Below are 15000 nucleotides of genomic sequence, written 5' to 3' on the forward strand. Positions count from 1 at the left end.
GTGTTAGCACTGTTAAACGTTAGCGCTCTGTAATGTGTTAGCGCTGTTTAATGTTAGCGCTGTTTAACGTTAGCGCTGTTTAATGTTAGCGCTGTGCTCCTAAATCCGGCCTTGCGTTGCCTTACAGAGCGGCTGTAAATCTGCCCCAATCATTAACAAACACAATCTTGGGGCAGGGTTCAGGTGCGCCCAGTGATGGCAGGTAAAGGGAGGCGCGGGGGCGGAGAGGTGGGGGGGTGGGGGATTGGGGCCCGACAGGAAGCCGCCAACACAAAGTTCATTTGTCTCAGGCGCGGAAAACCGCCATTTTCAAACAGGACTGCCTCTGTGTCCGGAGCGGAGCCTTTGGCCACCGAGCGGCGCCAGGGTGCGCGGTGTCGTATTTCAAAGCCCAGGCTGGCGCTGGCGCTGGCACTGGCACTGGCGCTGGCACCGGCACCGGGTCCTCAGCCGTTGATATTCCAACCAGGCGTTTTCCCAGCGCCACGGTGACAGACGACCCCAAGGTCATCCGCCAAGCGCACCGGACTGTCCCGGAAGGAAGAGGGTGCCAGTGAGCCAACCCGCTATCCCCCCGTCCCACCATCTCCCTGCCCCCTGCCCATGTGACCCCTCTTGAGCAGATACCGAGAGCGCGTTAGAGTTTGCATTTGGAAACACATCAGGGGGGGTTGCTAGGACGGCATTAAGAAAGGCACAATGCATGCACTGTTAGCTTAGCTGGGCACTTCAAATAACCAAACACAGCGAGGCTGATCCACCCAGCTCTCTTATTGAGTCTATTGTGTGCAGCATGAGAGCAGTTGGCTGAATAGTGGGGCATTAGCTCTCTGTGAGCGTTATGTAATGAGGCTCGTTGGTACACACTCCCTGGCTTTGCTTTGTTCCAGTCCAAGCACCGGTATCGCCAGCGTCTCTGTCTCTCTTTTCAGTCTTTTTCACCGCCTGCTCCAGTATTTATGGAGGGAAGAGAAGCGTTTGACCCCGGGTTCACAGCAGATAGAGCCTCTTTCTCCCGACCGCGAGCGGAGTCCTAGGTGCTGCTTCTGTGCTCAGCACAAACAGTCTGCCACCCGTATGGAGGGTTGATTGCGATCGTGTTTCTTGAAAGCCGTGTGGCCGAAGAGCAGCACGACCGGCCCGTCTTCTTTTTCTATTTTTACCCAGCCTGCCTCATGCCTTCCTCCTGTTTAGATCTTAATCTGGGCACAGCTAAAACCCGCCACGCCCGTAGCCTTGTGCGCCGTGGGGTAGCGTGTAATTCAGCGGAGCGCGAGTGTGAAGGCTGGTCCTCTGGGCCTGGGCTGGTCCACGGGCCTGGGCTGGTCCTCCATGCCTGGGCTGGTCCTCCGGGCCTGGGCTGGTCCACGGGCCTGGGCTGGTCCTCCGGGCCTGGGCTGGTCCTCCGGGCCTGGGCTGGTCCTCCTGGCCTGGGCTGGTCCTCCATGCCTGGCTGGTCCACGGGCCTGAGATCCAGCCTCCAGAGGAGGAGCAGAAGAAAGAGGTGTATTGCTGACTTTGCGCTCGGCGTGTCGAAGCAGGGGCAGGTTTCCGGTCCGGGGGTGTTTCCACGCATGTGTCAGCTGCTCCTGCCCCGGCACAGAGCCCAGCGTGTGCCACGCAGCCTCGCGTTCCTCGGAATTCTGTTTGGAATGCTGGGAATGGCGCGGGAGTCCTGGTTCCCCGTGTTCCTCCGGAGTGTTGCCTGGGAAACTCCCTTCAGGAGCAGCCCTGTTCCGGCTCATCTCCCTTATGCTGCTTCCTGATCCTGAGAGAAGCGTCTCAGGTTACACCCCCTGGAAAAAATGATTCTTCAGTTAGAAATTAAATGTGCTGCATCTCTCTCTCTCTCTCTCTCTCTCTCTCTCCCCCTCTCCCCCCTCCCTCTCTCTCTCCCCTGTTCTGGCTGTTCCCTCCTTAGACACGGTTGGAGATGGAGAAGTACCTGTCCCAGAACGCCCCCATGCCTGCTCCCCCCGTCATAGACAGGAAGTACCGACGGGAGAGCGCCTCGGTGGTGGACGAGTATTTCTCCGATGAGAAGCCCACGCCGTACAGCGTCAACATCAACCTGATCCTGCCCAACACCACACACCTGCGCACGGGCCTGTACCGGCCCAGCAAGCCCCTGCTGCAGCACATAAAGAGCGAGCCGGGCCTGGACCTGCCATGCTCCATCCAGACGCTCCCCGACTTCACCTCCGTCTTCAGCGTGCCGCAGACCGTCAACAGCCTGTTCGTCAAGCCCGACGTGAGCGCCGGCGACCTCCACATCGGCCCCCAGCAGCCCCAGGTCTACCACCTGCCCGTCAGCAGCGCTGACCTCACAATGCCCTCGTCCAGCAGCCAATCGGACAGCAGCAGCAGCGGCAGCAGAACCATGCACAACCTGAGCAGCGTCGCCATGGCGACGGGCGCGGCGGGCTTCGTCATGCCGGAGCAGCTGTTCCCGTCGCCGCAGCCGCACAGCCTGCCGCCGTCGCCGCCAAACTCGCAGCCCGGCAGCCCGGAGAACCAGGCCGAGCTGATCTGCACCGTCTCCCCCCCGCCCCCCTACCAGGCCCGGCACGCCCTCAAGCTCACGCACATGCACCCCCAGGCCCTGCTCATGGCCCACGGCCAGGGCATCCTCACCGGCCCCCGCTACAACCGCCGCAACAACCCCGAGCTGGAGAAGAGGCGGATCCACCACTGCGACTTCCAAGGTGAGCCCAACTGCGGGGGTCCCACGACCCAGCCGCTGGGTCAAACAGCCACATGGCGATGTGCCAGCCGCTGGGTCAAACAGCCACATGGCGATGTGCCAGCCGCTGGGTCAAACAGCCACATGGCGATGTGCCAGCCGCTGGGTCAAACAGCCACATGGCGATGTGCCAGCCGCTGGGTCAAACAGCCACATGGCTATGTGCCAGCCGCTGGGTCAAACAGCCACATGGCGATGTGCCAGCCGCTGGGTCAAACAGCCGCATGGCGATGTGCCAGCCGCTGGGTCAGTGTTGACGTTTTCCCTTCTCCTCTTACAGGGTGCATGAAGGTTTACACAAAGAGCTCTCACTTGAAAGCGCACCAAAGAACACACACGGGTAAGACGTCACGCCGCTGTCCCCAGAGCGCATGTGTGTTTCATACGGCCTGTGTGTGTGTTTCATATGGCCTGTGTGTGTGTTTCATACGGCCTGTGTGTGTGTGTTATATACAGCCTGTGTGTGTGTGTTTTATATGGCTGGTGTGTGTGTGTTTTATATAGCCTGTGTATGTGTGTTATATACAGCCTGTGTGTGTGTGTTTTATATGGCTGGTGTGTGTCTGTTTTATATGGTCTGTGTATGTGTGTTATATACGGCCTGTGTGTGTGTGTGTTTTATATGGCTGGTGTGTGTGTGTTTTATATAGCCTGTGTATGTGTGTTATATACGGCCTGTGTGTGTGTGTGTTTTATATGGCTGGTGTGTGTGTGTTTTATATAGCCTGTGTATGTGTGTTATATACGGCCTGTGTGTGTGTGTTTTATATGGCCTGTGCAGTATCAGCAGAGGCTCAGAGCCCATCAGGACTGAATCTCGCCCGGCTGCAGGGTCTGCTGTAATAAGCTGTCTCTCATTCTCAGGCTCTTCGTCTCCAGCAGTTTTAACATAATCATAGAAGTCTGGAAAACGGGAAGAACAACAGTCACTAAAATAATTGCCTGTATTTTTAACGGCTATTTTGTAATGCGCCTCTCTGTAAAACAAGAAGCAGCTTGCAGGAATCGGAGCGCTCTCTCTCTCTCTCTCTCTCTCTCTCTCTCTCTCTCTCTCTCTCTCTCTCTCTCTCCTCTCTCCCTCTCTCTCTCTCTCTCTCTCTCTCTCTCTCTCTCTCTCTCTCTCTCTCTCTCTCTCTCTCTCTCTCTCTCTCTCTCTCTCTCTCTCTCTCTCTCTCTCTCTCTCTCTCTCTCTGAGTGGAGGCTCAAAGAGAGGTCAGGAATTACATCAGGTGGGGGGGGGGGGTATTTGCCTTTCTTCAACCCACCCCCACCCCCGTACCTTTCTTTCATAATGTACCTGCATGCCCACACATGCCCTGCTTGGCTTACTGAGAGAACAAGAGCAGAGGAGGAAAAACCTGTTCTTCCGGGCCCCCCCCCCCCCCCCCCCCCCCCCCCCCCCGGGCAAGGGAAACTGAGGGAGAGAGTAATCTCAGCCGCTTCTGTAACCGAAAATGAGAGGAGCCAGAGCTGTTCACACGGTGTCCCCCCCCACTGTACCCCCCCACACCGGCAGGGTTAGGGACCCCAGGTGTGTGCTGGGCTGTGCTGGGCTGGGCTGTGCTGGGCTGGGCTGTGCTGGGCTGGGCTGGGCTGTGCTGGGCTGGGCTGTGTGGCTGGGCTGGGCTGTGCTGGGCTGGGCTGTGTGGCTGTGTGGCTGTGCTGGGCTGGGCTGTGTGGCTGTGCTGGGCTGGGCTGTGTGGCTGTGCTGTGCTGTGCTGGGCTGTGTGGCTGTGCTGGGCTGGGCTGTGTGGCTGTGCTGGGGTGTGCTGTGCTGGGCTGGGCTGTGTGGCTGTGCTGGGCTGTGCTGTGCTGGGCTGTGTGGCTGTGCTGGGCTGGGCTGTGCTGGGCTGTGTGGCTGTGCTGGGCTGTGCTGGGCTGGGCTGTGCTGGGCTGTGTGGCTGGGCTGGGCTGTGCTGGGCTGTGTGGCTGTGCTGGGCTGGGCTGGGCTGGGCTGTGTGGCTGTGCTGGGCTGGGCTGTGTGGCTGTGCTGGGCTGTGCTGTGTGGCTGTGCTGGGCTGTGTGGCTGTGCTGGGTTACCTGGCTGATAGGAATCTGCTTGTGAGCCTCTGTGGTGCTGCTCTGTGTTTCTCATGGCGGATACAGCACATGCTTTTCCCTCTGGGGAATTGTGCCTGATCCACACTACAGCCACACCCCCCCCCCGCCCACGGCCTCCCCCCCAGCCTGCCTCTGCCCCCCGCCCCCACCCAGAGTATTTTAAGCATCACCTTGGTGTGCTGAGCCCGTATCCCTGTTTTTCACTGGGGGGGGACCCAGGGAAGGAGGTGTAGAGCAGGAGGCAGGAGGAGTGGGTTTCCAGGGGCTTGTAATGACCGGGGATTCGGGGGCCATTTCCTCCCCTGAAACCCCATCTGCCCCCCTAACCCCCCCCTCCCCCCTGCCCGCCCTGTTGGGAGTCTGTCCGACCTGCTCCTGCATGGGAATGGAGAGCATGGTGTTCCTAGCAGAGGTTGTGGTGGGGGGGGCGTTGGGGGGGGGGGGGGGGCGGCAGTACAGCATGCCGTCAGCCCAGAGCCTGGAGCTGCATTATTGAAGACCAGCCAGCTTGTCCAGCACTTTTTCAGCATCACTGTTTCTTCCTCCGCTCCGGGGGGGGGTGACAGTCTCAGAGAGGGGAGGGGCGGAGAGAGAGGGGGGGGGAGGGGCGGAGAGAGAGGGGGGGGGATGAGGGTCTCAGACAGGGGAGGGTGCGGAGAGGGGGGGGGGGTGAGGTCTCAGACAGGGGAGGGGGTGGAGGGGGGTGGGGGTGAGGTCTCAGACAGGGGAGGGGCGGAGAGAGGGGGGGGGGGGGGGTCTCAAACAGGGGAGGGGCGGAGTTAAATTCACTATAGAATTCCACCTGCCACAGATCAGTCCTGCGTTGTTCTAAGCCTGCTTTTTAAAAGCGGCAGTCCTTCATGTTTTCATATTTTAAAGTGCCATATCTGATACCTCTTCACAGTGGTGTTTTTGCAGCAATATCGATTCAGTGTGTTTGGGTTCTGTGGTTGCTCCTCTACATGCTGTTTTCCACCGGTGGTGTCGGGTGCGACAATCCCGCCAAATATTCAAATGAGATGAGCTTGCGAAAGAGCTAGTGCCTAAAATGTGCTTGTGGATGGGTAGCTTTGTGCTTGGTGTGGTCGTGTGTGTGTTTGTGGATGGGTAGTTTTGTGCTTGGTGTGGTCGTGTGTGTGTTTGTGGATGGGTAGTTTTGTGCTTGGTGTGGTCGTGTGTGTGTTTGTGGATGGGTAGTTTTGTGCTTGGTGTGGTCGTGTGTGTGCTTGTGGATGGGTAGCTTTGTGCTTGGTGTGGTCGTGTGTGTGTTTGTGGATGGGTAGTTTCGTGCTTGGTGTGGTCGTGTGTGTGTTTGTGGATGGGTAGCTGTTATACTCGTGTCTTGGTATGGTTGTGTGTGTGTGTGTGTATGTATGTATGTGTGTGTGTGTGTGTTTGTGTGTGTGGGCAGAGTACAGTATTATCTAACTGATTGTGTCTCCTGCCCTCCCTGCACAAACACAATCGGCCAATAAAACCCTGTGAGGCAGTAAGCATGTCCCTCATAAGGTTTATGGGCCTGTGATATTTCTCACTGTTTGCACTCTTTCAGTAAAACTGAACTACAATGCCCATAAAAACAGGGAACAGGGCAGAGGAGAGAGGGGGCCCACAGGGCAGCACCATATAGATTTACTTATCTCAGTGCTCAGACCTCTCACAGTCTCCTGAAACCAGCCTAATGACCGAAACACTGATTCTCTCATTATGTTTTGGCCCCGGGATAAGATATTGAGCATTGTGCAACTGCTAATGGGTAACAGCAGTTAACCCCATTGCTGAAATCGGTGTTCTACACGGCAGATCTGTGCTGGCCCCCCTGCCCCCCCCCCCACCCCCCACCCCCGCACAGGGGTAAAGAAGGTTCACAGGCCGCTGGGCCCCTGCACAGGCATTCTGTCCTGTGTGGGCTGGTTAGGGGAGACGCGTTAGGGGAGAAACGGTCGTGGAGTTCCTGTCTCTGAGCGTTTCGCTCTCTGGCTGTGCTGTTTGCACAAGACTGGGTCAGGACAGCAAGCGTGAGGCAGTGTTTCTGATCCCCGACCCCTGACCCCCGACCCCTGACCCCGTCCCGCTCTGGCTTAGCGGAGGAGCTGGGAAACGGGTGCCGTCTCTTGAGTTCTCTGCGTCTGGATCGGGCCCAGAGTGGTTCTGGCAGAGAGGACCGAGGCAGGAGGTTCTGTGAACCAAACAAGTGTAAATACTCAGGGTCAATAAGTGGCACAGTTCCCTTGCTAAGATTTCTTTTTTTTTTTGTTTGTCTGAGAGTATATGAAAGCCGGTGCCAATATTTGCTAGTCACACCCAAACAGATTTAGAAGTCGGTGAGATGGCAAGTTTTCACTATGAGAATGTAGATAGCAGGCCTGGGAATTAAAGAGTGACCCTTTTGAATTCATACCAGTGCAAACAGGGCAAAGAAAGAGGTGGGCTTGCTCATGTAATGACTAAACTGTGAAACAACATGGTACAGTTTTGACATGGAGCTTTAATGATATGAGCAGCCCACACAGACACCTGGAACCAGACCACACCGCTCTCCTGAGTCAATAAAGGTGTGGACTCTGCTGACATTCTCCACCTCCCTCTCTTATTGCAAAACGTACGATTCTTGAGGAAACTGTTGTTTTACCATGTTTTTGATCAAGTTGTCAAGGACTGTATGTGTAGAAATGTTGACATAGTGCTTGGATTGTTATACTGTGGGTATGTGGTATGTATGTGCATGAATGTTGATGTAGTGTTTGTTTATATATATATATATATATATATATAGTTATACTGTAGGTATGTGGTATATATGCGTATGAATGTTCATATAGCGTTTATATAGATTGCCATACTGTAGGTGTGTGGTATGTATGCGTATGAATGTTCATATAGCGTTTATATAGATTGTTTTACTGTCAGTATGTCTGAGCATAGTGCTCATACAATTCCATATCCTTATCGGCTTGTTAAACTCCATGGAAATGACCTTGTGTTTACATAAGAAAAGGAGCTGGGTTTCATTTCTGCCTACAAACACGCACTCACTCACCTCCCCAGCCACAGTCCCATTTAAATGAGCTTCTGGCACAGTTATGATCGTCTGCCAGGTGTGCGTCCGGGTGCAGCTTCTGGGTCAACAGGATTAAGATCTTTAACGTATTTTTATTTTTTTTCCCTACGTGGAGAGAGACTTTAGAAAGTGCACAGGTGTGAGTAGAGAGCGTAGAGTGTCCTGTAGGGGGAGACGTGGCTGGACGGAAACGCTCCCATGTCCCACTGCGGGAGCGTGGTTTAATCCATGAGCGACGTTCCCATGTCCCACTGCGGGAGCGTGGTTTAATCCATGAGCGACGTTCCCATGTCCCACTGCGGGAGCGTGGTTTAATCCATGAGCGACGTTCCCATGTCCCACTGCGGGAGCGTGGTTTAATCCATGAGCGACGTTCCCATGTCCCACTGCGGGAGCGTGGTTTAATCCATGAGCGACGTTCCCATGTCCCACTGCGGGAGCGTGGTTTAATCCATGAGCGACGTTCCCATGTCCCACTGTGGGAGCGTGGTTTAATCCGTGAGCGATGGGGGCCAGTCAGTAATAAAGGCATTTCTCTGCAGGGACTGAACGAACAGTGTAGTTAGGGAGCCATGCTCCTCTCTGCTGACCTCCCTGGCAGACGCGCTAGGCTCCCCTCTCAGTGACGCTGAGCAGGGGAATGTGCTGTGCAGAATGTGCACATACAGAACTGGGTTTTATCCGCAGACTCACCTGTGCTCTTCCTCCCTCTCAGGTGAGAAGCCGTACCGCTGCACCTGGGACGGCTGTGACTGGCGCTTCGCGCGCTCGGACGAGCTGACCCGCCACTACCGCAAGCACACGGGCGCCAAGCCCTTCAAATGCGTCGCCTGCAGCCGCTGCTTCTCCCGCTCCGACCACCTGGCGCTGCACATGAAGCGCCACCAGAACTAGTGGCCGCGCCCCCCCCCCACCCCCCCGGCCCCCCCGCCGCGCCCCTTCACATGGGCGGGGCTGACTGACCCCCACCGACCCCCAACTTTAAAATGATTTCTATTTTTCCACTACAAAGATCAAATGTCTACATACCCACATGCTGCCAACACATCAACGTCTTTGAAAGGTGTATATTTTTCCAGAGGGACAGCAGGCCCTCGGGTCTATTAGAAATGGATTTGTGTGTAATGTGTGTACATATGTGTGTCTATGTATGCCTGCTTCTGAACTTGCAGAGAATGTATTGAAACTTATACTTGACTACTTTTTTATCTTAACTTTAAAGATTCTATTCAAATCAGATACTTTTTTTAAAAGGATGATTTTTATTTTTTCTAACTTGTTTGTGCTCTGTGTAACTCAATCTCCTGTGTGAATGGATCGATTGCAAAGGCAGTTTGGATGTGAAATGACACCTTTGTCAAAAGATTACTGGGTCCTCTGGGTGCACAGACATGCTGGAGGTTCCATAGTTCATGTGAAATGAACCTGGGGCAAGAAGAGTCAGTCAGTCACTGAGCACAGAACAGTCACTCCTGCTACGGTTTCATTTTCTGTTCCGGAGACCCGATCAACTGACTTCCTGAGCGTTCATTTACATTTTTATTTGTAAAGCAAGTATCCAGTTTCAGAATATTATTTATCTGGGTTTTCATTATTACATGGTATTCTTTGAATGAACTAAATTCAATCAAGAGCAAAAATGTTCTTTGATCATTTATTAAGGGTTATTTGCTGGAAGAAGTGGCTCTGTTTAGGATCTAAAAGCATTAAGGTTTATTGAGAGCAATGAACATATACCCCATTTTTCCAGATTATGAAATACAGTTATATATATATAATAACTATTATATTGAATCACTGCATTAATGATCATTTGAAAGTCTTATTGAGTTGTGTTGGAGTACTTTAGTTTATGTAGTGCTATTACATTTGAATACCCGTTTCAACGATTAAAAGTACTGTTGTCGTAGCTAAGGTTTCTCCCTGCATCAACTGGAAACATGTCTATTTAGACAGTCATTTATATCTTACATAGACCTGAATTGAACAGTTTATGCAGCAAAACATTTTTTTACTTAATGTATGAACTGAAAAAAGCACATGCGGAGGGATCTTTTCACATCTGGGTTAATCATTCCTACGGTGTGTTTGATTCTGATTCCGCTCAGGTTCTGTGGAGGAGGCCTGTATGGAACAGCAGATCAGATTAATTTGCATTAAAGTGATTTTTTCACTTCATACGTCCCTCCGGCCGTCCCATCACTGGGCGTGTCTGACGGTCAGACGAAATGTATCCGATTTGAATAAAAATCATAACTGGCTCAGATATGTGACAGTCTAAATACATCCTTTAATCCTTGGGTAAATACTCCTGTGATAGCACACGTACGAGAAAATGGACCCTTGTGTTCGGTCTTGTCTATGTGCCAAATAATTAATGGACAGTGGTGAAGCGTAGGAGTAGTTTGGACAAAAAAAAACCTCTGACATGTTGGAACAATAGTTCGTTTTCAGCCCTGTGGTGAAGACAGGGCACAGTGTCGTTTCAGAGTTTTAAGTCTGTGGCGTTGCTGAAGTGCCCCGGATTTAAGATTTTGGGCGACGCCTCTGGACCGTATGAAGTCACTGTCTCTGCTCTGCTGGTCAGGATGTAAAGCATACCTGTTCAGGTGTTTTACTCCCGTGTGCAAGAAAGCTTCGCCAGGTCCTGTCCACATTCCAGCTCCTTGTTCAGAATATTTTTATACATGATTCTGTGTATTTACTGTACAATATACCAAGTTTATAACAGGAGCTGTGGTACTATATTTCTGAAACTGAACAATAATCACCACAGTAGCTGTAGTAGGTATCAAATATCCAGCAACACATACCATGTGGTTGAGAAAAATCTTGAGTATTAGATTGGCTCTGGTGGCTGAATGGGGAAAATTGTTCACTATGTAGTTTTATTGAACGTGCATCTTATCTGATGAAAGGCTCAATTCACATAATCAATAATCTTAAGTTTATAATTGAAACAACATCCAGGAAAGAAGGAAAAACAATTAATCTTGTATAATGTACATTTCTTTTTTCTATCTGTCATTTTAAGAGGTAGTTTTGATCAAAATTTCAAAATTGTCTAAGATTATACTGTATATCTTGCGTCTTAAGATAACTGTTCGAGAGCAAGGGGGTCCATTCAATTGGTTCACAAAGTTTCTCACTTAATGCCAAGATTTCTTGCGTGAAGCACTTCCACCCTTAATTAAGGTAAAAGTTCTCTGTTCTTTTAAAGACAATCCTGCATATTCCTACATGGGATAAATCATGTTGTAAATACTGTAGCTTTTGGAGAAAAAAAACAACTTGTAAATATATTATTTTTTCAGAGATTTAATGTTTATATTATGAACAAAAAGGAATATGCGTTTTTCGGTTTGCTTGTTTTGGAACGGTGGTAGCTTACTGGTTCGTTTTATCATTTTATACTTTGTGATGCGTACTCAAAAAATCAGTTATATGTAAATTAACTAACAAACATTTTTTTAAAGGTTTGTTGTTATTGTTTTGTTTGACTGCAAAGATTCTTGATAAAATTGAATAAAGGGATTACAAACCAAACATGGCCAAATTTATTTGTAGCAAGGAATAATTAATATTTAATGTTATATTTATCTTATTTGCATTGTGACACACTTCCTTGGTCCGCTCACCAAATATCATAAAGTAAAAAAGAAACTGTGCTGTGAAGGCACTTGGGTCATGCTGAACTGATGACGTCAGTAAGTGGGATGGCTTTTTTTGTCTTATGTCGAAATACTTAATTGTTCATTTCCTGCATAAACCATTATTTATACACTCGATTGAATCGGAGAAAGTCCACTTGGATCGGACCTCAGAGGCAATAACATCCCATCAATTATGTGATTTGATACTTAATATTTACTGTAAGACAATGTAAGATTAGTTGGGGACGAGATATAAAGAAGGGGTTAGTAATTAACATCTGGAAATGATAGGCCTACCTGACCAAAATAATTAATATAATCCAAATAATGATTAGGCACTTTCCCATTTAACTGTCGATCTAAATTCTGTGTCGACAGTATTGCATAAGATTTTATTTCACTTCAGCTTCAGTTGTTTAAGTGTTATTTAATGTAACCGTCAGACACTCGGGCCCACATGCATGTCAACACCTGTACGGATTCCTTATGGAACTGCGAGCCGTAAAACGCGTTTATTTGCTCATAAAGGAGATAGTACGGGCCACGACTGTAAAAGGCCATTTCCTCTGTACTTCAGTGGAATTGGGCTTTGGGTTACAGCCCTTCAACCTTGAGCACACACGGTATTTCATAAGACTCCACCGGGAAATTCCTCGCTTTTAGTCAAGGGCTAGCAAACCCGAAGACGGCCCACTTCACGCTCTGTCTCATGCGGTAAAAGCAGGTGAAGCAGGCGGCCGCTTACTGAAAGCAGCCCTCACAAAACAGCAAACCAGCATATGAATTACAGGTTGACGTTTCGGAGCCTGAAACATTAATATATATATATTTTTTTTTTAATGCTACTTTTTAAAACAGAAATGATTTGCACCAAACCCCACTGCATTCTTAAATTCGGATTTGACATTTAAGGGACGGTGGGAATGTTGCTACAACGTCAGGTGAACACCGTGTAGTTACACGCAACAAATCATGCTTATCGCCGTTCAGGATTTCTTTCACTCTCTCTCTTTCTCTCTCTCTCAAAACGAAAAACGCAATGAAAACGGCACTTTCTGCATGTTCTGACAAGAAAGAAAGAAAGAAAAAAAACGAGTATCGCGATCTGCTACACAAAAGCCTTGTCGAACAAATCACGGCAGGAATTCGGCAGTCGGCGAGGGAAAACAGGGTGGGGTTCTGCTTGCATGACACGGAAAATGATCTCTGTGTTCTGGCTGGCACCGTTTACAGATGAAATCCAGAGCACAATCTGTGATTAAATTAGAGCGGAAACGCCCTTGTCGCTAGCTTGACGCCAGCGCTCGTGCAATGAAGGAACACTCGCTGCTCAAAACTGATTCGGGGAAACGAACCTGTTTTTTTACCCACGCAACTGCAAAACACTTTTAACTACTAATTTAATTACGGCCCAGACAGTCGTTCCTGACAGAACAAAACCAGCCATCCTACATCAATGTATTATTTAAATACATAATTTTCTTGTTTTTCCAGAAGTGAGAAGCATGATAGTTTACTGATGACCGAATGGGTCAAACATGTGCTTTATGAGTAATGTTGACTCACCAAAACCAACAACCAGACAAAAAGGTCATGTATTTTTTCGTTAAATAAATGAAATATTTTTTTTAAAAATGGGTTTTGTGTTTACCAAGGTTCCTTAGGTCTAATATTACATTTTGTCTAAAGATCTGAAATCATTCAGCGTAACAAATATGCAATAATATAGGAAATCAGGAAGGGGACACATACTTTTTCACAGCACTGTAATAGTTCATATTTATTTAACTTGTATGTAGGCCTACAAGTTCTTCAAAATGGCCAGAAGAATATCAAACGTCCTGACAGAAGTTGATCAACCTGATTAAATAAATGACTATATATATATATATATATAAATGGTAATGTAACAATTTATGCAAGCTGTAGTTTTAAACCATGTAAATTATTATACTGAATATTTGTGAAATTTGACACTTTAGTAAATGATCCTAATGCATGGTATTTATTTAACCCTAACCTTAACCCTACTTCACTTTTGATTTGTTTGGGTAAAACCTGATGAACGTTGATGGCGTGTTTAATTTCGGTCAAACGAAGTGGTGATAAATAAGTCTACGACAGGACGGGACAAAAAAAAATAAATACTGACAAACAAAAAAAAAACAGGTTATTAAACACGGTATGGGGTGGGGGGGGGGTTGTAAGGTAGTGAAGGGCAGCTGGTTCCTCGCCCTGTGATTGCAGGATGTTGTGTTCACATGCGGGCTGTAAAAACCACAGCTGATGGTATTCTGGGGGCATTGAGGTTGCAGATTTACCCTTCAGGCTGCCAGGGGCAGATTTACCCTTCGGTCTGCCAGGGGCAGATTTAACCTTCGGTCTGCCAGGGGCAGATTTACCCTTCGGTCTGCCTGGTGCATCATCGCCATGTTCAGCGTTTCTCACCGAGCTTCTGCGTCTCCGGCCTGGCGTGGGCGCTATGGATTCTGGGAAGACCCCAGGAGGGCTAAACAGACCCGAGGAAGCGAAATAAACACAAACAAAATAACCGATTATTTAAATTCTTGACGTCTGTCTGTCTGTCTGTGTGTGTGAGTGTGTGTGTGTGTGTGTGTGCGAGTGCGAGTGTGTGTGTGAGTATGTGTGTGTGTGTGTCTCTCTCCAGATCCATGTCTCATGGATGCGTTTTCCCTTGGTTCCACCGCCAGTTTTCCATTGATTTACATGTAAACAAATTCCGTATTTCCTTAGGAGCATAAGGACCACATCGGGCTCTCTCTCAGAGCTGGTTAGAGCTCTGCTCTATCCCCACCAGCACGCCTCATACCAGGGGCTGTTCTGATTAGAACCAGGTAAACTCCGGTTTAAACTGGCCCCATTCCAGCTCATGGCTGCAGTCAAAGCAGAGATTAGAGGGAGAAATCTCATAAGACTCCGTTCCCAGAGATTAGAGGGAGAAATCTCATAAGACTCCGTTCCCAGGAAGGTCTGTCTTTTGGCGCAGAAGCAGACAAATCTTTTCACTTTGCTCTTTCTTCCTTTTAAGTTCAGGAGGCAGGAACGGGGGGGGGGACCTCGTGTGTTGGGTATCAGACTCAGCTGCAGCATTGTCAGATTCCCCATACGATATCAAAACAATAAACAACCAAAGCAATTACGTTGAGTCCAGAGAGAGGCGCTACATATGGAAAAATGCAGTATTGGAAAGTGGATCAATTCGAGATGCAAGGAAATAACAAACAGCGCTCACAAACCGCACAACGAGTTGGAGGGGAGAGAGACACACAGCCTTTTACCTTCACAACAAACTCCATCTCTCACCTGCCCGAGTATGATGTCAGTATTGCAGTTGTTTGCATACATGTGCTCGTTTTTTAAAAATTATACAGAAAACAAGTGGGAGCTCTGCAGAGTCAACAGAGGAGAAAACCAGACCTTTTGAGCCGCAGTGGCCTGACCATAAAAAGGGTGAAAAATAC

General features: G+C 49.4%; 1 protein-coding gene across 1 annotated transcript in view; it reads left to right on the forward strand.

Moving 5' to 3' along the window:
* The window catches only part of klf5l (Kruppel-like factor 5 like), a 13902-nt gene extending 5115 nt beyond the window's left edge, over nt 1-8787 (forward strand). Inside the window, exons 2-4 of the mRNA XM_035431986.1 lie at nt 1922-2705; nt 3024-3083; nt 8581-8787. Of these exons, the coding sequence (XP_035287877.1) occupies nt 1922-2705; nt 3024-3083; nt 8581-8759 (1023 nt within the window). The 3' untranslated portion in view covers nt 8760-8787. The remainder of the gene's footprint in view (nt 1-1921; nt 2706-3023; nt 3084-8580) is intronic.
* The last annotated feature ends 6213 nt before the right edge of the window (nt 8788-15000 follow it).

Source organism: Anguilla anguilla, chromosome 9 (assembly GCF_013347855.1).
Source record: "Anguilla anguilla isolate fAngAng1 chromosome 9, fAngAng1.pri, whole genome shotgun sequence".
Lineage (NCBI taxonomy): Eukaryota > Metazoa > Chordata > Actinopteri > Anguilliformes > Anguillidae > Anguilla > Anguilla anguilla.